The 25628-nt window shown below is 39.2% G+C and overlaps 1 protein-coding gene across 3 annotated transcripts in view; it reads right to left on the bottom strand.

Moving 5' to 3' along the window:
* ITGB3 (integrin subunit beta 3) overlaps positions 1-25628 on the bottom strand; it is a 93739-nt gene that overhangs the window by 17920 nt on the left and 50191 nt on the right. For all 3 annotated transcript variants that reach the window (XR_011556872.1, XM_070727991.1, XM_070727992.1), the window contains exons 7-11: positions 23200-23295; positions 22833-22922; positions 19495-19629; positions 14427-14856; positions 6301-6529 (exon numbers count right to left, since the gene is read on the bottom strand). Coding sequence is in view for 2 of the 3 variants with exons in the window: in XM_070727991.1 (XP_070584092.1) it covers positions 6301-6529; positions 14427-14856; positions 19495-19629; positions 22833-22922; positions 23200-23295 (980 nt within the window). In the remaining variant the exon portion in view is untranslated. The remainder of the gene's footprint in view (positions 1-6300; positions 6530-14426; positions 14857-19494; positions 19630-22832; positions 22923-23199; positions 23296-25628) is intronic.

The raw sequence follows: 25628 nt of genomic DNA, 5'->3' as shown, positions 1-25628 counted from the left end.
ACAATTTAAAACCGATTCTCTGGCCTAATGACTTCTTCCAACAACCAGTTCACTGAACTGAACTGGTTAACAACTAGTTCGCCAAACAGAAAGTTAACAAGCAGTTCTCCAGTTGGTGGTGTGAACTGGCTGAATCCCACCAATGGATTTACCTGCACGCAAGGAACAATAAAGCCTAAGAGACAATCCTAACCAAGATGACAAGAATGCAGTTTACTAGTGTGCCTACTGAAGCACTGTGGCAGCCACATGACCAGCAATCAAGCCAAACATTGTTTAAGTTACAGCTGACACATGTAACATACAGATTTAAACTTTTTAAACCTAAATCTAGAGATGAACCATAAAGATGTTATAGTTAACACCAGAAAAGGTTCTTTGTCATACAAGGAGCAGCATTACAGTTGTTGTGGTTAACTCTGGCCCAGCTCCTGCCCCAAGGAATGTGCAGGTGGATGTGGGGAAGACATCCACATACTGCAGGCCTGTTTTGCTCCCAGTGGAATCTGCCGACGAAGTCTCCTCTGACTAAGGAGGCCTGAGTGACAGGGAGGAGGAGAGTTTGGCAGACAGCCCAGGAAGAGATCAATCATCTGTATCATCTCTGGATTCTGAACAAGAATTAATGACACATCCACGCATGCGTAGAGTGATGCATTGGAAGCAACAACTAAAGGATTATTACAAGAGAAAATGAGGCCACCTGTGGTTGGGTGGGGCTGCTGTAATTAGTGCTGCTGCTATAAAAAGTAGCATGTGGGTTTGACCGTTGTAGAGAATTATCAGATCGTTGTGTTTCATGAATGTCTTGCTGACTCCGGCCTTTGTTTGTTGACTTTTCACCACTTTGAAACCAAAGCGTGTTTCACTTTGTGGAAGAAGAAGGGCTCTGACTTTCTTCACAGCTGCAAGCTAAGTAGTTACGAACTTATAAGGGACTTGTACAAACTACCAGGTTGTTTTGGGACGAGTGCTCTTTGCAATACAAAAAGTGTGCTTAGTTTATTTTGAATTTTGTGATAAAGAACATTGTTTTGAATTTTCAAACGTATGTGTGTCTGAAATTTGTACCTTTGAATTTTTGGGAGGCTCCTACCAGAGAGTCCGGCAGAACAACAGTGAGATATTTTTATTTCTGATAATGATTTCATTTATGCAAACAATTCCCCCCACACCACGCTTTGGTCAATAAAAAACAAAATAGTTGATTGAGGAGAGATAAGACTGCCACTGCTCGCCTCTTCCCAGCCCCTCCACTAGCATCTGGACAGCCCAGCGGCCTATCAAGCAGCAGAACCTGGGAGGGGTGGGGACAAGATTTCTATTTTAGAGTTTGATAGCCCCTTCACAGAATGATCAGGCAGAATAAACAGAGTCTTTAAACAGAATAAACAGAAACCCAAAAGGCCAGGAATAAAAGCAAACCAGCCAGAAAGAGGCAAATAGAAAAAGTGACCTGAACAGTAAAGGCTCTGATGTAATACAAATAGAAAATTGGAAAAGATAGTTTGAACTCTGTTCAGCTTTGTAGATAGCAACAATAGGGATATGAAGTCTTTAAAAGAGAAGCAATGCAGATCATTGTATAGTTTATTGGAAACCATCCAGAATTGGTTATAGGATAGGCAGCTATGAGAGAGAGAGAGAGAGAGAAATAGAAAGAGAAAGAGAAAGAGAAAGAGAGAGAGAGAATAAAAGCCAGACAGTTTGAACCATGAGACTCAGATTAATGCTGAAATATTTTATCAACTTTTTTTTTCCAGCAGAAAAAGAAGGTTGTCCTCCATATGGACAAAGTAATTGCAGATTGTATTATTGCAGGACATTTCCATCACTTCATATCTTTCTTTGCTTTCAGCAGAACTTCCTGTTTCCATATGTAGCAAGACAGTGAAAGGATTAAAATAAAATTTAACCTATTTAACCTAACATTGTTAGTTCACATTAGCTTACTCTAAATTGTGGGTTCAACACTAAATGTGTTGAAGCAAAAATAGAAAAGCAAAAAACAAAAAAAGTTTTTTTGACAGCTGTAATTATAGTGACCTTACTTCACACACATCACCCCCCTTCCCCCCCCAAAAAACCTTTACATTTGTCCTTTATTTTGGTCATTTAACTTGTACAGTAGAATTGGTACTACAATGCACATTCTTTCACATTCATTTAAAAAATATGAAAATTGAATTGTCTTTTAAAAATAAATTTACCTATACTGCCTGAGTTTAGAGTAAGCATTTTTGTATTTTTTCTTGGTCTTTTTCCAGAATTTTCTTTAAAAGAAAGCACAATTACAAACAGTTTAAAAATTTGATGCTTTCAGATTTTCTGGGGTTTTTTCCTTTTCTTTTTTTGCCAAGAAAACATGGTCACCATAGCTATTATGCATATGGAAAGAACACAAGAATAATATGCTACCTGCTTAGAATCTTTTTAAATAAAACACTTTTTTTAAAAGAAATTCCTTCCTTGCTAGGAAAGAAATACTATGAAAGACAATTGACACAGAACTTATTCAGACAAGCCAGACAAAATTCCCAGCCCTAATTTAATACGTCAGGGTAAAAATGAGTTATAGATGATACATACAGTTTTAATGTTATATAGTCATTTTATAGTGAACAACAAAAATATTAATATTAAATTAATAAAATATTATATTTTTTTACCAGAAACCTGAGAAAGACATTTCAGTTAATTCTACAAGAAGATACTGACTTATGAAAGCTATGATTGGGATGTAGATAACTTACCTGAGTGGCCATTAACAATGTCATCACAGGCTAGGAATTTGATTAAGATTGTTAAGACTTTAGAAGGCTCCGAGGATATGATCTAACCCGATTTGAGCAGATAAAAAACAATTCAAAAAGTGCCCTCCAATTTGTTCTTGCTGTTCACAAATATTGACATTCGCAAGCATGGCAAGATCCCCAGTGATTTCGAAATAACAGTCAATGTTTTAAAAAGATCTAAGGGATGATTCTACAGACTTTATTCCTATTGCCCTGTCAAGTATAGGCAGAGAGCTTCATTCCAGGCCATCATACTACCAATTTAGGGAGAGGCATGAACATAATCTTTTAGCAGAACAGTTTTTAAAAAGTCTCCACAACTTATCATCATTTATGCATTTAACCCACTATTGCCATATTTACAGGAAGAGCAAATGAAGGGAGCATTGTGTCATTGCAGTGCAAAGGCTACTTTTTTCCTCACACATGGTTTCACCTAGATATGAAAAGGTTTAACTTGCAGCCTAGTTGTGCAATATCACGTTCCTCATTTTGACAAGAGCAGCAAGATCCTACAGATTCCATGTGTCAATACAGTATATCTTTGAAAATCAGGTGCAATCTTCAAAGACATTTATTAACTTATCATGGTTACCCTAGAACAGCGTTTCCCAACCGGTGTGCCGCGGCACACTAGTGTGCCGCGAGACATAGCCAGGTGTGCCGCCAAGCTCCTAGGGAAAAAGGAGAGCTTAAGGAGAGCCCTGCCCAGCTGGAGATTCCCTGGCAGCACCAGGTAGAAGCCGGCAATGCAGCACCCTTTTCCAGTGCCGCGCAAGGAGCTGGGCGTTGGAGTTTGGGGTGGGGAGCGATGAAAGTGCGGAGGCCAGCGCCGTGGCTGCCCCCACCCCCCAGTGCCTCCGTTCCCCTCACGCCCCTGGCTTCTCGCCGCTGACGCCCTCCCGCCCGCCCTCCCGCTCGATCTGCCCCTTTCTCCAGCTCCTCCGGCGAGCGCTCGGAGAAAACCTCACAGCGGAGGTCGGAGAAGGTTCTTTGGAACGTCGGGGGTGCGTGCACGCGCGTGCCCTATCCCCCAGCCAGTCTACCCGGAAAAGCTTTGCCGGCCTCCGCAGAGAAGGAAGAGAGAGAACAAGAGAGAGAAAGAAAGGAAGAGAGAGAAAGAGATAGCAAGAGAGACAGAATGAGAGAGAGAGAGAAAGAGAAAGAAAGAAAGAGACAGCAAGAGGGGGGAAGGAGGGAGAGAGAAAGAGAGCCAAAGAGAGAGGAAGGAAGGAAGAGAGAAAGAAAGAAAGAGATAGCAAGAGAGACAGAATGAGAGAGAGAGAAAAAGAGAAAGAAAGAAAGAAAGAAAGAGACAGCAAGAGGGGGGAAGGAGGGAGAGAGAAAGAGCAAAAGAGAGAGGAAGGAAGAGAGAAAGAAAGAGATAGCAAGAGAGACAGAATGAGAGAGAGAAAGAAAGGAAAGAAAGAAAGACAGCAAGAGGGGGGAAGGAGGGAGAGAGAAAGAGCAAAAGAGAGAGGAAGGAAGGGAGAAAGAAAGGGATGGAAAGAGAGAGAAAGAAAGAGGGAGGGAGAGAAAGAGGGAGGGAGAGAGAAATAGAGCGAAAGGGAGAAAGAGAGATTTTTTTTGTCCAAACTTTTTTGCGCCCCCCCCCCCTCAATGTTCCCCAGGATTTTGAAAATGTGAATAATGTGCCGCGGCTCAAAAAAGGTTGGGAAACACTGCCCTAGAAGGTCCTTGATCCTATTAAATGCTGATATTACTAATGGGAGGGGACTTCAATGTCCCTGATTCTGAAAAAAAAATCATTGCCAAATGATCAGAATGAAGTTTTCTGTGCTCACTTCAGCAGCATATATACTAAAATAAAATGAACAGGTTTGTAACACACAGCTCATCAGACAATACAGAATATTTAGGACTTCTATGTTTGTAACTATAGCACATGTAGGCATTTGAATTTCAAGGAATTTTGGTGGCTGTATATCATCACTTATATCACTGCCATTGGATCTCTCCCTTCCTCAGTTTGAAATCTCAGTGGAGAGGGGAAAAAGTGAGGAAGGTTTGACTATATTGTGTGCTCATTGAGTTTGAAAACCCAAACCATTAGTACCAGGGGTGAAATGCTCCCAGCTCACTCATGCCTGTCAGTCATCAGAGAGCTGGTCACGAAGGGAGTGCAAACCTCTGCCCATCTGCCTGGACACCGCCATTTGGATTCTTTTACACTTTGTACGTGCGCAAAGCATTCTGCACATGTGCAGAGGGTAAAGGAACCCAAATGGCGGCATCCACGTGGGTGGGCGGAGCTTCGTTCTCCCTTCGTGACTGGCTCTCTGATGATCGACAGGCACAAGTGAACCGAGATTAGTACTTCTAAATATCCTGAATTTCAGACTGGTATTAGAGAAAAGCAGCCTTACAGCTAAAATATAATGCATCTGAAAGCTTGGAACTATTTGAGAACCAACGTATGCCAAACTTGATCTGTGTTTCATGTATGGGGCCATCTTCTAAGGGCTACAGACAATATCACAGGCAGCCTCCTTAGTGTTTTTTTGCTATTGAGGTGACCAAGTTAATTTGGTCAGAACTCTAAAGTTCCAAAGTGATTTTAAAATTCAGTTCAGAGCTCTGACCCTCTGGAATCACCTCCGCCCAGAAATTCGCACCATCCTCACCCTCCTGGCCTTTCATAAGGCTCTAATAACACGCTGGCAATCCTAGGGCCACCAGCATTGCCACCAGCTTCAGCTGACAGTATGAGTGAACGAGTGGGACTGGTTTTTAGTTGAATGGTCTTAATTGTTGGGTTTTTATACTAGATTTTATATTGGGTCTCTCACATTTTGTATTTTTTGTATTGATTTTATTGTGTAAGCCACTCTGAGTCCACTGGAGGAGGGCGGCCTAGAAATCCAAACAAACAAGTAAGCAATCTTGAAATTAGGTCAGGAGTGGCTTTTGGGCCTGAATAAAAATCAATTTCTTTCCTGAGGAATGTAGGTACCATTACCTAGGATTATGAGTACATTGATAACTCGTCTTAGAAACCCCTCGTCATATGAACTTCGAGATACGAACCCGAGGTTTAAGATTTTTTTGCCTCTTCTTCCAAACTATTTTCGCAAATGCTGCGATATTGCTGAGGCTTCCCTCACTGGGAAACCCCACCTCTGGACTTCTGTTGCCAGCCGAAGCGCTCGTTTTCGTGCTGGTGGGATTCCCCTGCTGGGATTCCCCTGCAGCATCACAAAATCCGGAGGTGGGGTTTCCCCATGGAGGGGAGCCTCAGGGGAATCCCACCAGCGCAAAAACGGGCACTTTGGCTGGCAAAAGGGGTGAATTTTGGGCTGGCACGCATTAATCGCTTTTCCATTGATTCCTATGGGAAACATTGTTTCGTCTCACGAACGTTTCACCTTACGAACCTCGTCCTGGAACCAATTAAGTTCGTAAGATGAGGTATCACTGTAATTGGTAGGTCCTAAGGCTCAAACCTTAAGCACTGGTTTATTTCCCATGAGAATTTGGCACTCACTTTTTGATGGTGCAAGCGTCGGGACAGGTTGGGCACTTCTCACATGTATCTCCGTAAGAGCCGGGCTGAGTACAGACACATTTCCCGCAGGAGCAATATCCACGGCCTTGCCCACTGCACATTAGCCCATTGCTGGACATACAGGTGTCTGTCCGAGTTGTACAATTGCAGTACGTTCCAGTCCAGTCGGGGTTGCAGGCACAGTCTCCACAGACGCATTTCCCATGTCCTATAGGCAAACAATCACATGAAAATGGGTCTGTATTGGAAGCCATTGGAAGGGAAGGGATATTTCTCAGAAAGCTTTAAAAAAAAAAATCTTAAATTCTCAATTTTAGCATTAAAGAGTCAGTTCCCTTCTACTTCCCAACCTCTCTCCTCAAACACACGGAAAACCAATATAAAAATTAAACAGATAACATACTTTCTGGAGAACATTGACTGGTTTTAGGGAAGTGGTTCTTATTTCCTGATCTTCTTTTCTTTTGTCATACAAATGTTAGTAACTGGAAAAGTTTCTTATTTTTATTACTTTATTATAGACAATTTCTCCCTATTTCCTCCAAACTCCAAAGGCTTCTTCCCAAGATTGGCTTCCATGTCTGTTAGGATTCCCTTCAGACATTCCAAGCAGGACTGAACTAGTTTCCCAGAGTTCTGGAAAAAGACTTCTGATATTTCACAATTTTATGCATACAGTTAGGGCTGAGTCATACCTCAGGATGCAGTTCTCTCTCTCTCTCTCTCTCTCTCTACACGCGCGCTCACACACACACAATTAATTAAAAGTACAAAAGGACTGAAAAGTCAGATTCTTAAGGGATCTGTAAGACATCTGTAAAACATCTGCTAAGACATCTGTAAGGGATCAAAACCCTGTAAAGGGGACCTTTTTGTCTATCTCATTTGAGATCACCTGCTTCTACCCACCAAAACATCTGTAATGGTACAACAGCTCTGATATAATGGCATCGGACCAGAATATCTCCGGGATCGCCTTCTGCCGCACGAATCCCAGCGACCGATTAGGTCCCACAGAGTTGGCCTTCTCCGGGTCCCGTCGACTAAACAATGTCATCTGGCGGGACCCAGGGGAAGAGCCTTCTCTGTGGTGGCCCTGACCCTCTGGAACCAGCTCCCCCCAGAGATTAGGATTGCCCCCACCCTCCTTGCCTTTCGCAAACTTCTTAAAACCCACCTCTGCCGTCAGGCATTGGGGAATTGAGACATCTCCCCCGGGCCTATATAATTTATGCATGGTATGTTTGTGTGTGTGTCTTGTTTTTTTAAATAAGGGGTTTTTAGATAATTTTTAATATTAGATTTGTGATACATTGTTTTTTATTATTGTTGTGAGCTGCCCTGAGTCTGTGGAGAGGGGCGGCATACAAATCTAATAAGTAAGTAAGTAAGTAAGTAAGTAAGTAAGTAAGTAAGTAAGTAAATACATACATACATACATACATACATACATACATACATACATACATACATACATACATAACTACATAACTACATAAATAAATAATAAATAATCCCAGAAAGATGGAAATATAATTGTTAATTTAACCATTGCATTGTGTCTCTAGAAGAATTTCTCAGTCTTCTTGGCAATTTTAAAATGTGGGGACTTCAAATCCTAGAATTCCTCAGCCAGAACACTGCTCTAGGATAAGGAAAGCTAAAGGCAACAAAGTGTCTACTCTTAATAGTAGCCAAATAACTGGGTCTTGCCCTTGCATACACTTTGTTCAGCTGTGCATTGACCCTTTGAAACTACTGAAGCAGAGAAGTCATTAGAATCGGAACATTATTGCATCATGAGAGGAAAGCTTAGAGGCCTCCATCAAAAGCTGCCATAAAAATAACCAGCGAAAGTATTTTTTTATATATAATATTCACCTACCTATTAATATAAATTCATGAATGGAGGGAGGGAGAAAGGGGCAGACAGATATACAGGCAGCCAGACAAACAGCCACACAGACAGCAACTATCTCCACAGAGGGCAATGATAATGAAGATTAGTTAATGAGAAATTCCAGTGAATCATGGGGAAATTGAGCTGAATGAGCAGCTGGCTGGAACAAAATTTCTAGCAGTACCAGGAAAATGTATACAATATTAGGAACAGACTATGAGTTTGTCACATAGCTAAGAAATAATTACTTGTCTGGAATAAATCAAGAGACAACGGCTTCATCAAAATATATTGAAGGGGAGGGTTGGAAAGTAGAATAGCAAAAATAGAAATTTTTCTTGGAACGATTACAGATGTCTGATTAGATTTTGGATTTTCCTGCTAAACTCCGTAACTCAGAATCAGATTTGCAACATACACAAGATTAATTAAACAAAGGCGTGTAGTATGGAAGGGAAATCTTTCCCAGTTCCTTGCTGAGTAACATCTTCTTCTGGATGACAGATTGGCCTTGGAAGTATATAGTAATATCAGGGCCACTAGGGGATATGGCAAAACCATTCAGAATTCACATTCAGGTTTGAGCAAATTGCCTGCCGGCAGAAATCACCTCCAGTGGCCTTTGCAGCGAGGAGGAGGCAACACGGAGGCCGCCATGATCGGGTGGCTTCCTTCCAAGGTGGGCGGTCTCATGAGTGCTCGTGAGATCGGCCACAATGCCTGGCGCGAACGTGCACCCAAGGGGCCGCTGGGAGAGGCTGGGCCAGCGAGGGGTTTTTAAGGCCGCCCCGCTCGCTGCTCCTTTCTTTTCCCAGCGACCTTCCCTCTTTTCAGTATGATTAAATTGGTCACCCATGTGGCTGAGTAGGAGTTTTTTGCGGTTTGGCCTCATTATAGCAAGACCGTTTTTTCACCTACTCCACATTGTGAAAAAGGGATGGGAATGGTTAAGGGCCTTATAATTGACTTTTTAGTTCTGTAATATGGTAAATGATTTAGCTTTACTAGATAAATGGTCTAAGCAATGGAAACTGCAGTTTAATGTTTCCAAATGTAAAATAATGCACTTGGGGAAAAGGAATCCTCAATCTGAGTATTGTATTGGCAGTTCAGTGTTGGCAAATACTTCAAAAGAAAAGGATTTAGGGGTAGTGATTTCTGACAGTCTCAAAATGGGTGAACAGTGCAGTCAGGCGGTAGGGAAAGCAAGTAGGATGCTTGGCTGCATAGCTAGAGGTATAACAAGCAGGAAGAGGGAGATTATGATCCCACTATATAGAATGATGGTGAGACCACATTTGGAATACTGTGTTCAGTTCTGGAGACCTCACCTACAAAAAGATATTGACAAAATTGAACGGGTCCAAAGACGGGCTACAAGAATGGTGGAAGGTCTTAAGCATAAAACGTATCAGGAAAGACTTCATGAACTCAATCTGTATAGTCTGGAGGACAGAAGGAAAAGGGGGGACATGATCGAAACATTTAAATATATTAAAGGGTTAAATAAGGTCCAGGAGGGAAGTGTTTTTAATAGGAAAGTGAACACAAGAACAAGGGGACACAATCTGAAGTTAGTTGGGGGAAAGATCAAAAGCAACATGAGAAAATATTATTTTACTGAAAGAGTAGTAGATCCTTGGAACAAACTTCCAGCAGATGTGGTAGATAAATCCACAGTAACTGAATTTAAACATGCCTGGGATAAACATATATCCATCCTAAGATAAAATACAGAAAGTAGTATAAGGGCAGACTAGATGGACCATGAGGTCTTTTTCTGCCGTCAGACTTCTATGTTTCTATGTTTCTAGTTTAGTCACTTTGACAGGTAGAGGCGGAAAAGGGGCATTAGTAGCAACTGTGTTATCTCCTTTTGGGCACCGTTTAGATGGTGATACACTACCTCTCGCCAAGAACTCTAGGCAGATTCCACCTGAGTAATGGAGGGGGGATGCCTTTGAGGCTCACTGGCCAGGGCCTCCCAGGGACTGGGGGTGAGCCTTCCCACACACCAAAGCTGGTGTGGCAAAGGGTCAAGGGAATGGTGGGGACCATCCCCTTCCCTTGCAAGGAGCTTTCGCCCATTAGTTGCAAAGAAATGTTATTGACAGAGAATTTCCACCCCTCTGGTTTCATCTCTGCAGGTGTTTGTGTTATTTAATTAAATTAATAAAGTGACCCATATAATCCACAGCTCATGTCCATGTGTCATTCCATCTTCGCTGCAACTCCATTCCCTGCTAGTACTGGTGATGTTATATAGTTTGATAGCGAAACATCTTCAGGAAAACAACCAAGCTCCAGGATCATTAAGAACCTCACATTCATTTTTTATCATATTTCTAAGGCAATTAGCATCTTTCTCAGAGCAAGTTAGAAATGGTTGCACAAAGGGTTATTGAGAAAATCAAGCACCTTCCTTCCCCTTGTAGTACCAAATTGCAATCCTGAGATTACTGTGTACAAAACTGTGCCTTGCAGCTTCTTCTTAAGCAGAAGCCATGGCTATGTTCTTCAAGTGGAAAATTAGGACCAAATGAGACTTTGCAGCCCAAGTCATTTCTAACTGTTCTGGTAGCCATTGAACAGACGTAAAAACAATTTTAAAAAACAATAGCAGTAGCATAAAGACTTATATACTCTTCATAGTGCTTTTACAGCCCTCTCTAAGGAGTTTACAGAAATAGCACCAGTGAAAGGCTACCAAAATATTTACTATCACACTGTGGGCGTGGCTTATGCAGGATGCCCTGGATTTTCTTTCAACACCTTTCAGTGTAAATTGGGTGCTCTGGGGCGGAGCTCCATTTTCGCTACTCCACTGCGTTCCCCCCCTCGTCCAGGCAGTAGCCCACCCCTGATCAGCATATTGCCCTCAACAATCTGGGCCCTCATTTTACCCCCCCTGGAAGGATGGAAGACTGAGTCAACTTTGAGCCGGTGGTGAGATTTGAACTGCTGAACTATAGCAAGCACTTAGCGGAAGTATCCTGTAATGCTGCATTCTAACCACTAGGGGGGACATGATCAAAACATTTAAATATGTTAAAGGGTTAAATAAGGTTCAGGAGGGAAGTGTTTTTAATAGGAAAGTGAACACAAGAACCAGGGGTCACAATCTGAAGTTAGTTGGGGGAAAGATCAAAAGCAACGTGAGAAAATATTATTTTACTGAAAGAGTAGTAGATCCTTGGAACAAACTTCCAGCAGGCGTGGTTGGTAAATCCACAGTAACTGAATTTAAACATGCCTGGGATAAACATATATCCATTGTAAGATAAAATGCAGGAAATAGTATAAGGGCAGACTAGATGGACCATGAGGTCTTTTTCTGCCGTCAGTCTTCTATGTTTCTATGTTTCTATGCAACTCCAGCTCTTAGCAAAAAAGTTACAGCACAATAAGTTTCTGGGGGAAAAAACAGGGTGATTAAATTGTGTGAAGTGTACCTTGCCAGCCTATTTTAGCAATGTTTGAGGAACATCCTGACATCTCGCATTGCACAATAGTTGCATTTTATAGCACGCACGGAAACTTCCATGAAATAGAATGAGTTGTTGTTCTAGACACAAACATGTAAAATCCCTACACTTCTTATAATCAAATCACAGCAATTCTTTCCTTTAACACTGAGTCACATACACAAAGCAGTCATGAGTTCCAAAGAGATAGCTACTTCTAACACTTTCCCCCTCCTTCATGAAAGCAAATTGGGTCCTATCTGGATCACCAAGTTAATGGTTATATTATAGGAAACAGTGTTGTACAGTGTTCCCTCGATTTTCGCGGGTTCGAACTTCACAAAACGTCTATACCACGGTTTTTCAAAAATATTAATTAAAAAATACTTCGTGTTTTTTCCTCCCTATGCCACGGTTTTTCCCGCCCGATGATGTCATATGTCATTGCCAAACTTTCGTCTGCCTTTAAAAAACATTTTTTTAAAATAAACTTTAATAAATAAACATGGTGAGTAATAATCTGAATGGTTGCTAAGGGAATGGGAAATTGTAATTCAGGGGTTTAAAGTGTTAAGGGAAGGCTTGGGATACTGTTCATAGCCAAAAATAGTGTATTTACTTCCGCATCTCTACTTTGCGGAAATTCGACTTTCGCGGGCGGCCTCGGAACGCATCCCCCGCGAAAATCGAGGGAACACTTACTGGGTTTTTTTCTTCTTAAGCAGCAATTTTAGCTTACTTTTGGAGGCATACAAACACAAATGCTTTTTGCTAACTCCTACTATACCAAGGCTGTGGTTTAATTCTTTCTTAAGGAACAGATTTTTCAGTTCTTTCTCAAACAATTTAATAAAGCACAAGTTTGACAAATGAGTTTATAGTTATTCCTACTTGTTCTGGCAAACATAAATAAACTCGCATCTGTAGGTTTACAATTCCAATGTTAATTAAATATCTGAGTTATCCTTTAGCTAGAAGGATAATGAATAATCTGTGATATATTTACACTCTTGCACTTGCTCACAGCCTAGACAAAAATAGAGAAATAAAAAAATAGCACCTTCTATTGTTTTTCAAACCACATATGGTTATGTCATCAAAACCTGAAATATACCCCAGAATTGTGGCACTCTAGTTCTCCAAATGCTGTTGTATTATCCCTCTCAGCCATTGTTATGAACTGGTTATAAGAGCTGCTGAGGGTGCTGTGAGAGACTGCTGTTCCTTAATAAAAATGTAAAAATGTAAAATGTATTGGGAAGGTATAGCAAATGCTAAATACCAGTATAAGATGCATCTTTTTGCCCCCCAGGAGGAATTCTGGGAATTGTAGTCCACAAGTCTTAAACTGTAAGCTTAGTACGAATGCATTGTGATAGAGCAGCATTTTTTTTGTTATTTGTCCCCATCCTTGCAGATGTTTTTGATCCTATTTGATCCTATTTATGATGATTAATTATGAAGTGTTTTCTAAAGAGTTTACATAGAAACATAGAAGTCTGACGGCAGAAAAAGACCTCCTGGTCCATCTAGTCTGCCCTTATACTATTTCCTGTATTTTATCTTAGGATGGATATATGTTTATCCCAGGCATGTTTAAATTCAGTTACTGTGGATTTATCTACCACGTCTGCTGGAAGTTTGTTCCAAGGATCTACTACTCTTTCAGTAAAATAATATTTTCTCATGTTGCTTTTGATCTTTCCCCCAACTAACTTCAGATTGTGTCCCCTTATTCTTGTGTTCACTTTCCTATTAAAAACACTTCCCTCCTGGACCTTATTTAACCCTTTAATATATTTAAATGTTTCGATCATGTCCCCCCTTTTCCTTCTGTCCTCCAGACTATACAGATTGAGTTCATTAAGTCTTTCCTGATACGTTTTATGCTTAAGACCTTCCACCATTCTTGTAGCCCGTCTTTGGACCCGTTCAATTTTGTCAATATCTTTTTGTAGGTGAGGTCTCCAGAACTGAACACAGTTACATTTGTTACATTTACATTTGTAAAGCTGTGTTTTGAGAATACTGCAGCTTCCCACAGTATAAACACATGCATGATTTTTTCCCCCCGTGTCAGTTCTAATCGAATTATACAGGTAGTTCTTGACTTTGTTTAGTAACTGTTCAAAGTTATATCACTGAAAAAAGTGACTTATGACTTCTTTTCACAGTTATGACCAGTGAAGGGCTACCAAACGTTTTACTACTACACTGTGGGCGTGGCTTATGCAGGACGCCCTGCATTTTCTTTCAACATCTTTCAGTACAAATTGGGTGCTCTGGGGTGGAGCTCCATTTTCGCTACCCCACTGCGTTCCCTCCCCATCCAGGCAGCAGCCCACCGCAGTTATGACCATTGCAACATTCATGTGATCGTGAAATCAAAATTCAGAAGCTTGACAACTGGTTCATATCTATGATCATCACTGTGTATCAAGGTCTTGTGACCTTCTCACAAGCAGGTCATTGGGAAAGCCAGATTTGCTTAACAACTGGGTTGCTAACTTACCAACTGCAGTGATTCACTTAACAAGTATAGCAAGAAAGGTATGGCTTATTTAACCACCGAAATTTTGGGCTCTAAGAGTACCTGCATTGTTATATTACTATTGTATTTAAACATTCTAGTGGGGTTTTTTTAAGACAGAAAGGCGACTCTATAGGAAAAATCATTCTTCTTTCCAGGAAGTTACAGCTCTTAGAAGCCCATCCAACTCCCTCAGGCTGATTCCACTCACCTGAGCATAGTTCCCCTTTGAAGCGCACACAGGAAAAGTCATCACATTCACAGTATTTGCCAGATATCCTGCCAAAGTCACTGCTGTAGCAAACACATTGGCCACAGATACATTCTCCCCGCTGGTTGCAAAGTGGTTGCCCCTGACCGGGGCTGCAATTGTCCTGCTGGGATGGGCCATATTCTTCCTCAGAGCACTCGCAGAGGGAACCCAGCCGGCCTGGGTGGCAACGGCACATCCCACATTCAAAAGTGCCATTCCCATTGTTACAGGTCTTGCTGTAAGGTTCGGCAAACTTCTGGCAAGCACAGTCACAATTAAAGTTCAACAGAACTGTCAGGCTGTCTTCAAAACCCACTGGCTTAATAGTGAAAGAGGTCTGCTGTTCCTTTGGGCAACCGCGGACCTTCGCTTCAATGCTGAAGCTCACCTGGGAAGAGGTTTAAGAAGAAGCATTATTACTCAGGTTAAGAAAATATCCTAAATATGTTGCATTCAGTTCAGATACTGTATATACATGGAGAAAAAGAAAGAAAAACCAATCAGAATAATGTATAATGGTTTGGATAATTTTGCTGGTTGCAAAATCAGCATGGGGATAGTTTCCTTGTAATGCTAATGTATCTGCAGCAGGCAGTAGAACATACCAGCTTGGATGATCTGTGTAGGGTTAAACCTATAATGTATCTTAATGAACCACTCACAAAAAATCCAGGACTGCTGACTGTGCAGTAAAGTTCAGAAACAACAACAAAACCTTGAGAAACCAATTCCACACAATTGCAAAGATGGATATAATACTCTGAAGAATGTTAGAATGCAGCTGCTAGAGCAATCATGGGCTTCCCTAGGTTTGCCCAAGTTACACCAACACTCCAGAGTCTGAATTGGTTGCTGATCAGTTTCTGGTCACAATTCAAAGTGTTGGTTATGACCTATAAATGACCTTCATGGCATTGGACCAGAATATCTCCGGGACCGCCTTCTGCCCCACAAATCCGAGCGGTTAGGTCCCACAGAGTTGGCCTTCTCTGGGTCCTGTCGACGAAACAATGTCATCTGGCCAACTCCTCCTGGAGATTAGGATTGCCCCCACCCTCCTTGCCTTTTGTAAATTCCTTAAAACCCACCTCTCTCATCAGCCATGGAGAAATTGATTCCCCTGGGCTGTTTCCACTTTATGTATGGTCTGCATGAGATGTATGATTGTTTTTATGTTAAGGGTTTTAAAACTGTTTTTAAATATTGGATTTGTACTGTTCATCTTTTGTTGTGAGCCGCTCCGAATCCTCGGAGAGGGATGGCATACAAATCTAATAACTATATATATAATAACATTGGACAAACTAATCAAAGAGTAAACGCACGCATTGCAGAACATAAGAATGCAGTCAAAAAAGAAGAAAAAACTTCCTCCCTTGTCCAGCACATTAAAAACACAGGGCACGAAATTGACTTTGAAAAAACTAAATTACTTTCCAAAACAGAAAATGTATACAGAAGAATAATTATGGAAGCCATAGAGATAGAAAAGCACCCCCTCAGCATGAACAAAAGAGATGACACGTCCCGCCTACCAGAGATTTGGAAACCAGCCTTAAACAAAAAAACATATCATAATCATCACCATGTCAATCCTTCAACTAAATGTGATTCCACCAACCAATAAAATCATTAAAACATAGTCACCCAATCTATTTGCTACATTCAAACCAAATCTCCACCCCCAACACTATATATAAGGAACAAATGGCAGTTGCAAACATTCTATATTTACAGCAGCACGAAGCTTATAACTTCAGCCTGATGATGGTGAATGTGATTTCACCAAAACGTCGCATAGACACTCAAAATATTACACGGGGCAAAACCTGAACTCAGAACAATCTACATATATAAATCTACATATATATCCATCCATCTTCCCCTAATAAAAAGGGGAAGATAATTTCAGAAGGAAAATTTGTGAATGGAAGAAAAAGGTTTAATTGTTGTTCATCTTCATATCCCTTCCTCAAATCATTTTCATCTTATTTTTTACTTTTTCCTCTAAGTTGGTCTCCAAGATCATAAATAAGCTGGGCTGAGATAATGAGAAAACTGTCTTAAGTGCAAGATTATGTAGTGGACAGCAAAAAACTGAAACAAAAAAGTATTACTTACTTTAAATATTTCTATTCCTCTAGTAACCATTGATTTATTTTATTTTGTAATTTTATTATCAAATTTAGACACCATCCATCTCACCATCCAAGTGACCATGGATTGTTTACAAATACAAACCATAAAACCAATTAAAAGTGACTTAATTAAAAACAAAATTAAAATCGAGCAAAGAACAGAGTTAAAAAAGTTAAGTTTAACTAAGTTAAAAGATGGAGAGAGCATCCTCAGGTCAGCAACCAACTCCTAGTTTGCCTGCTATTCTTTAGTTCCTTAGTTATTGCATCAATTGACAGAGCCAAAGCTATCATTTATATGCCACCCCGAGTTTGCAGAGAGGGGCGGCATATAAATCCAATAAATCTAAACTAATCTAATCATGTTCTTCCAAAAAAGGTGGGGGAGGGGGCTCATTTTTGGGAGCAAGATATTAATTAATTAAATGTATATACTGTCCAGCTCACTATCGAACAATTCTGAGTAATTTACAGTGTGATAAATATTAAAATTTAACTTAACAAAAATTAGCTAAGATGGGAACCAATACAGAATGGGGTAGAGATGAATCTTCTTCTTAATCCATCAGCAGAGGCAGGTTTTAAGGTCTTTCCAGAATGCCAAGAGGTGGTGGCAGATCTTACCTTGAGAGGAATGATGGTGGGGCAGCAGCTTTCTTTTTTTCCTAGATGATGCCAACTGAAATTATTTCATCAGCATTGCCTGTACATACTTTCCCTGCTGGACTGGGTAGGATGGATCAATGTAATTGGGATAATACGAGTCTTCGCAGAGGGGCGGCATACAAATCTAAGAAATCTAAATACAGTTTCTCAAGTAATCTGATCCCATGCCATGAAGGGCTTGAAATTCAATATTTTTAATCAAACCTGGAACCAATCTGGCACTCAAACAGCAGAAGTATTATAGAGACAATCTTCAGAATGTGCAAAATCATTAATGTGCCCATATTCTGCACCAGCTGCAGCTTCCAGATAGTCTTCAAGTATCGGTCTCATGTAGAATGCCTTGCAGTAGTCCATGTAGGAAATTGCCAGGATATAAAGACTGAGAGAAGGGCCTTCTAGCCATGATTGTCACAATCTATATTATATATGCTGAGTAACATGAAATCATTGCTTTTCTTTTGCTACTGTTACTGTCATCCTTGCCTAGCACAATTCAGACAGACAATGAACAAAATTTCTGAATTTGCAGAAAAACATTTTCTCTTCACTATCTACCCAATCTTTTTCTCTCACTTTGTGTCTCACAGGTCTACCAAGGCAAAAGCCACATACTAAAGGAGAGACTAAGATTTATTTATTTATTTATTCATTCATTCATTCATTTATTTCATTTATTGGATTTGTATGCCCTGGCATGGCATGCTACTGACACAAGTGAATGTTTTTTCTTTACTATAATTCAACCTCTCTAACAGGAAAAAAATTGGATTTTTAAAATGTGCATTCATCCTGGGAAGAGGAGAGAACGTGTCTAGAAATTTATTTTATTTATTTTTATTTATTTTATTTATTAGATTTGTATGCCGCCCCTCTCCGTAGACTTAAGGTTCATATAGCTCATTCAAATAACAAATACTTAATCATTTGACTATTACACAGGCAAGAGTCTTTGTAGAAATAAATTATTTGGCTGCCCGTGCCAAAATATCCATGGGGGGCAGTACTAGTATATAGAAGGTAGCTTAAAGTAACCAACAGGAGCTAGTCAAATCACAGGTGGCCATCGGTGTATTGGTCAATGAAACAGTCTACATTCATTCTCCAAAAACATTGTTTTAGGAGAAGAGAGAAATTGCTTTAAAGCTAAAATAGCTACATATTACTTTAAGCTGCCGTGACTGGGAGGGAGAGGAGTTGAAGGCAATGTTTTGAAAAAGCATTACATAAAAATGATCCCTAAGTCTGAATTTCGTGTTGCAACTAGGAACATGTGAGGATGAGCTCTCATAAACATATTCAAAGTAAGTTTTAAATTTCCCAGGTTTGCGGTCTATTTTGTGTACAACCTTTCCAGAAATAAATATATTGTGGATCTAATTATGCTCCTCGGAAATCTCTGTGTTTAAAAAGCTGCCTCGTGTACCGTCTTGCAAAACTTTAGAAATGTCAAAGTGTTATAGGTTCTTTACAAACAGGTTGTTCATAAAGAAGGAGGGAAGCAGGTTTATTGTAATTGTTGCAATAAAAAAAATGTACTGTCCTATAATTGAGGTCTTTTTGACCCACGTTTCCTTGGCACTTATCTCTATTTTTTGCTTCTTCCTTGTGGTTGGCTATTTTATGTGACTGCAAGGGCTGAAGTGGTGGTTCTTGTGATAGCAGTATATTAGAGTGAAACATTTGCTGCCTGGATGCAGATACTAGAAAAACATAAATCTTATGTTTGAGTTTTTGTTTTGCTACAATGCAGAGAACAATTTTAAAATTGAACAGCTTTTTGACCAGAAAATCTACCTATCTATTGCAGGAATTTATGTTTCTAAATTTAATTAAAATTAATTCAGATTCATCATAGCTTTGCATTTAAAAACAATGATAGCCTTTTTTTCAAGATGACATTTGTTAAAATAGGACTGATATCAAGTGGTCGTTTCCAGATTGGTGACAGGAAACAGAGACAAAACCCCAACTTGATAATGGAAAGATGCATGTTCTATTCAGGAAATATTCCTTTAAATATCTTGGAGTAAAGCTTACAATAAATGTTTGTAAGAGCTCTTATGGGGTTAATAGTTAACCCTATAGCATGTTTGTGGTATTGATAGCAGAGCATGACATTCCTCTTAAAAGTGATGTAAAAATCACCATCTTAATTGTAGCTTTAATTGCAACTCTCTACAATTATTTCTGCCATTTAATATGGTGCACCCATAACTTACTGTATCGCCGATCTTGAGTCCAACGCAAGATTTAACTCCAGGAATGACTTCATTATTAAGGCAGGTGGCATTAAACGAGAGGGACAATTCCTCTGGGAGATTACGGACTTCTAGTTCAACCTTGGAACGGATTTTCTGAGGAAGGACAGAAAGATAAAATCAGCCTCCATACAGTTGTGGACCTCATCGAAAAACCCAACTAATCTTTCCAATTTAAATTTGTCAGGCTCTAAACCTTTTTTTTTTTTTTTTAAATCATGGTTCAAGTATCTCCTTCAATCTACCTAAATTAGTTAGAGTTGATGTAGATCAGTTGGGAAGAATGTTCAATTGAGCTTAAGTCTAAGAAAAAAAAAATTAATAGCATTCCATGACAGGGGAGCTAATGGGAAAAGCAATTAAATATGAATGGGAATTTCTAAAATAAGGTAGTAACAATTCCAGTGAGAAAAATATTGGGAAAGTCTGGTATGGTAAATAATGGAAAACAAGAGAGGCATCTAAGTAGCCCAGAACTGTAGACATGGACATGGGGAGATTAAAGCTCAGCAGGATGTTGGCAAAGGATGCTAAGAATAACAAAAAGAGCTTCTTCGATATACTCACAAGAAAAGAATTAGTGCAACAGCTGCTCTGTAAAGATGGCAAAATGTTAACAAACAGCAAAGAAAAGGCAGAGCTACTCAACTACTATTTTGGTTCAGTAAAAAACATCTTGGAATAGAAGTTGTTTACACACTGAAAATGTGTCAGCAATGTAACATTGCTGCAAAAAAAAGAAAAAAGGCAACTGCAATTTAAGGCTGCATTAACAGAAGGAATATTTCAAAATTACAGCAGACAATAGCTTTCCCTTAACCGATGCTAATCAGACCCTCAATGCATAGTTCCATTCTGAATAGCTGAAGCGGGATTGGGACCAGGGGGGTGAATATGTAGCATATGGGGCAAGGAAAGCCAAATGACATGTGTACCATGTTTTAATGCAAATGATGTGACACCTACTTGCAATCAGAGAGAATAACATGATGACACAATCACATTATTGTCACCTTTGCTCTGTTCTGATGCATTATGTGTTAGTACTATGTACAAAACAATTGGATTTGCAATACATAAACAAGCTATCAATGAATGTTTGTTTGTATTGAAATATTATACCTTTAAGAGGTAGTGTTGCAAATTGCCATAAGAGGGAGCCAGAAAGCATGATTCTCTCTCTCTCTGCTCTCTCTGTAGTTTCTGTTGATTCATTGTGACTTATGTAGTAAGCTCTGCGTATTCGTCGATAGTTTGATGTATTTGTAAGCTGCAATGTCTATCTGATATGTAAAACAAAGACAGGCTTGTAATAATATTACTGTATTGATTTGAATGTGTATGACTGGACTGTTTAACTTGAATGTGCTATTTCTAAAGTAAACACTATTTTATACACTTTAATATATCTGTTTTGTATGACTGAATAATTACTCTTATGCCCTGGATATCTGCTGGAATCCCACATTTTCCTCTGTGCATGTCCTTGATAACTCAAGAGTTCTGCACACTCCTTAACAGTATGTTATCATTTTGTGGCCATCTTGGCTAATAGTAAAGCTTTATGATTCAGACAAACTGGAATGGATGAAGTGAAAAGCACTGAGGGATTGTCAGGGGTCTAAGAACTAAGTCTCATTAAAAGAGATGGAAGTAAATGGGGATGTATAACCTTGAGACGAGAAGGTTGAGGAGATATATGATAACATTCTTCAAAGGCCTTAAAGGATTTCAAAGACGAATGTTGAAAAGTCTGCTCAGAGCATAGAATAATGAATAAAAGATTTATATTACCAGGGATGCAGATTACATTTGAATGTAAGGAAAAACTTTCTACCAATAAAAATACTTAAGCATTGAACCAATTTATCCAAAGACATGCTGGATTGCTCTTTACTAGATATGATGAAATAGATTGCTAGGATGCTTTGAATTCCTGTACTAAGTAGGGATTGGATTCATTACTTAAATGGCTCCTTCCAGTTCTATGTTGTTATGAAATCAAGGATTGCTCAGCTATAAAGTTCCTAATGTAGATTTGTGTAAGCATCTATCAGCCGACCACCAGAGATAGGAATCTTAACTATTAAAAGAAACTGTTCAGTGATTCAGTCGACATAAAACAAAAAAGGCCATGGTTAAGGCATCAAATAGAACTCGTGAAACTATGAGTTCTAGTCCTGCCATAGGAACAAAGCCAGTTGGGTGATCTTGTACCAGTCACACACACACACTATCTCAACCTAGAAGAAGGCAAAAGCCAAGCCACTTCTGAAATCTTGCCAAGAAAACTGCATAGACATGCCAAGCCATTGCCAGGAGTCCAAATGGATTCAAAGACACTCTCCAAAACAGGAGATGGATTCAGTGCTAATAGAAAAGAAAAGAAATACAAAGAGCAACTTTTCTATGGCATTTTTAATGTGAAATTGGGGCTTCATGCTATCTACATTTATGCATTTAGATTCATATCTGCCTACATAAATGTATATCCATTCTGCTGCCATACTCAAAAGAAGGCAATGCCAGAAGTTTTAAGGTGAAGGAAAACAATCCAACAGGACTTCATATCAATATCAATAGCATTTAGATTTATATACCACTTCACAGTGCTTTACAACACACACTAAGCAGTTTACAGAGTCAACATATATTGCCCCCAATAATCTGGAAGGATAGAATCCTAGAGCCTACTGAGATTCGATCTGCCAAACTGCTGGCAGCTGGTGATCAGCAAAAGTAGCTTGCAGTACTGCATTCTAACCACTGCGCCACTAAAGTTCAATATATCAGATAATTTTATTTGTGTGCAGTGATTTATCCATTATTTTATCTGACTTTTCTTTAAAAAAATGCCTAAATTCCAAATAAAATTACTGAGTTCATTAGAAATTAACTCCCTATTTGTATCTCCATTCATCTCCTAAATTAGAAGACTCTGTGTTTATCTTTGGTACATGACAAATATTAATCAAGCAGATGGCTGGGAAGTATGAGCTTTAAATATTTAGTTATGGATAAGAAACATATTTGGATGAAGTAAAAAATGTCAAAATGGAATCTGTGACCATGTGATCAAAGTTACATTCTTTCTCATGTATGTCACAATTACAATATTCATTTAAAAAGCAGGGTTTCAGTTATACAGTTGTGCTCCTACCCCATAGGCATGTTTTTATCACCCCATCCCACCAGCTTGGTATTTTAACATCTAGAGAATTTACCTTTTTTGACTAGTGTCAGAAAGATCTTGACAATAACCCAGTGAAACCTTTAGACATTCCTATTCATAGACTCACCCCATAGGAATCCAAAATGAGCTGTAAAACATTGCTTGAGTCCCTTGACAAGGTCCCCACAGTAGTGCCTGGGAGTAGCTCGCTGTAGTTCTGAAAAGAAAACATCAGAGATTTCCCTTAAATGGACAAATACAAGCTAAGAAAATTGAGATACAGTTTTTCTATGTCAGACTGATTTTTTTTAAAAGTTTTAAAAGGGAGTAAGTAGCATTACCCTCTTCTATCTTTTATATAATCTTCTGGTTTCTTTTTTCTAATGAAGAACAACAAAAAAAAGGGAACAGCAACCCAACAAACTTTTTCTTGTTTTGACTTTTCAGTCCCACAATATATCCTAACCATAATGTGGATCAATGTTTTTTCTTACCTGGTAAAGACCAACTATGTTCTGAGTCACTGCAAAAATCAAGTTAATGTTTTTCTGTGAGAGTTTATCTGTCAACAGACCTAGGGATGGGTAATCCTTGAAAAGAAAAATGAAGAGAGTCAGATGAATAATTTGCTTGCACATAGGGAGGTGGGTGGGTATCATAGCTTGGAAATGGTTGAACATAGAAATATGTCATTTATTAGCTAGGTAATGTATCTAATTGAAACATTGGTATCTCACCTTTCTTCCAAATCTTCAAAACATTTACAGTAAACATATTATCATGCTAAAACTGATAAAGTCAAAACTCTTTCTAATCTACAGTCACTTTTTATTGTGAGCAAGATAGATAATCTAGAATGGCACTATAGGAATGAAAATGTTAGAGAGCAAAGTCACTGGGAAGAATTTCTAGGAGCAGAAAGTAAATAAACTACATCCAGCATAGATTTTAGGTACACCATCTTGGATTTCCCCAGATCAGTGTAAAACTGCAATTTATTCCATATGGGAAATTATTAAAGTTAGGGCAAAACCTGATTTCTTCATGGGACAATGAGTAGTCTGGTCTCAATTACAGGATTATAACTGAGGGTGCAGTATATCTCTGCACATTATATACCTTTAAGAAAAAAGCTTCAGACTATAACATTGTTCAGAATTTGCTGACAACCTACACCAGCACTGGACCAGCATCGCACTTTGAACAGAGTATTAGGAGCCTTTAATGCAGTCTCAACTTGGTTCAGGAGCGGGTTTGCTTACCGTTTCCTACCAGTGCGCTGTGTGTGCAATGTGATGTTTTGGGTGTGCATGTGCACAACCCCAGTGCTATTTTGCTTCTGGGCATGTTCAGAGAGCCAAAAATTGCAAAAAAATATTTTAAAAAATGGCAGTGCGCACAGACCAGCAAATACAGACCAGAGCAAGAGAGGGCAGTGGCCAGGCACCATGGTGGTACGGATTTCACCGCACTCCATGGGAACCCCGAATTCCCGCTGCCCAGGGAGGGGGTCCGGTTCTTATGTAACTGACCCAGAACTGCCCTGTAGGGACAGGGAAGAAGAGGGACACTGTCGGGGACCTGTTTGAGGTCTGCATACCCCACAGGAACCTGAACTAGAGCCCTCGTCCAGCAGTGGTGAAGATCAGCTTGAGATCAAGCCATCCAAGCCACAGCAACCACATAACAAAATAATTGATTGTTTTTTATGTGGTGGTCATCATCTGGAAAGAAGATCAAAATATTGTGTGGGAGAAACAGAGGAGGAGGAAATACAGTAAGGTTGGTAAGTCCATCGGTTGAAAGAAGAAACTTTTAAAAGCAATTTAAAATTTTAAAGGGGGGAAACAAAGGGATTGGAAATGAAGTAGCGGCTAAAATAGCAAACAAAAACCAGGGAGTTAAAATCATAAAAGAACTGTAACTAAAGCCCAAGATTTGGGAATTTTACAATAAAAGACTGGATGGAGACATAAGCATCTAAGTCAATAAGTTGAAGAAAACTTTTTTGGTGAGTTGGATTTATCTTTTAATTGGGAAACAAAGGAAAAAACTGAACTCAGAAGTGCCATTTGATGGGTGGAGAAATCAAGGCTGTGGAGTTTTTCGTGTAGCAGCTGAACCATTTAAAATAGAGGATTTGTTATTTTTGTGGCATGCATGAAAGACTTGGTGATTTGTGGGGAGCAGACCTTGTATTAGAAGTGGACTGCGTTGAAATAGTAAGATTGGCTGACTGGGATCCAATAAACATAGAATAAATTATCAGGCGGAAGTGATAGAAATGTTTATTGTCTTATTAAATGACTGGAGAAGAAGTTGGGGGATAGAAATAAAAGTAAAGACCAGAAATGAAATCCAAGCGGAACTAAAAATAAAAGAGGAGTCTATAGAAGAGGAGTTAACTGAGGGAATTATTGAGATATATGAGGAGGAAGAAGAAAAGACTGTTGGAAATGAAATAAAGATTAAGGACTATTTTAATGAATACTATGATGATTGTTATTTTGAAAAGTATGAATATATTGAAACAAGGGGGAAAAGAAGATACCAAAAAAGATGGGATTAATAAGTTTACTAGTAATGATCAAAGAAGGGGAAAAGAAATAAGGGGAAAGAGCAGTCAGAGAGACAAAAAGAGCAGAAAAATAGACAAGAAAAAAGAAAAGAAAAGGAGAAAAGATAACGAGTTAAGATTCTGGGGATGGAAAAAATACAAATATACAAAGGATAAAGTTGAAAAATTGAAGGAAAATGGATGAGGGGGACTATTATATCACTGATTGTTTTTGTATTTTGTCTGTTTTTCTTTAGCCCTAAAAGCACTTAATTAAAAATTGGATTTAGTAATTTAAAGATGATGAATTTTTGAAGTTTGATACAAATAATGAATTTTAATTGATGGATAATAATGTAGTTGGTT

This window comes from Erythrolamprus reginae, chromosome Z (assembly GCF_031021105.1).
Source record: "Erythrolamprus reginae isolate rEryReg1 chromosome Z, rEryReg1.hap1, whole genome shotgun sequence".
NCBI classification, from domain to species: domain Eukaryota; kingdom Metazoa; phylum Chordata; class Lepidosauria; order Squamata; family Dipsadidae; genus Erythrolamprus; species Erythrolamprus reginae.
The sequence above is the reverse complement of the archived record's forward strand: the minus strand, read 5'-3'. Positions and strand labels throughout refer to the sequence as shown.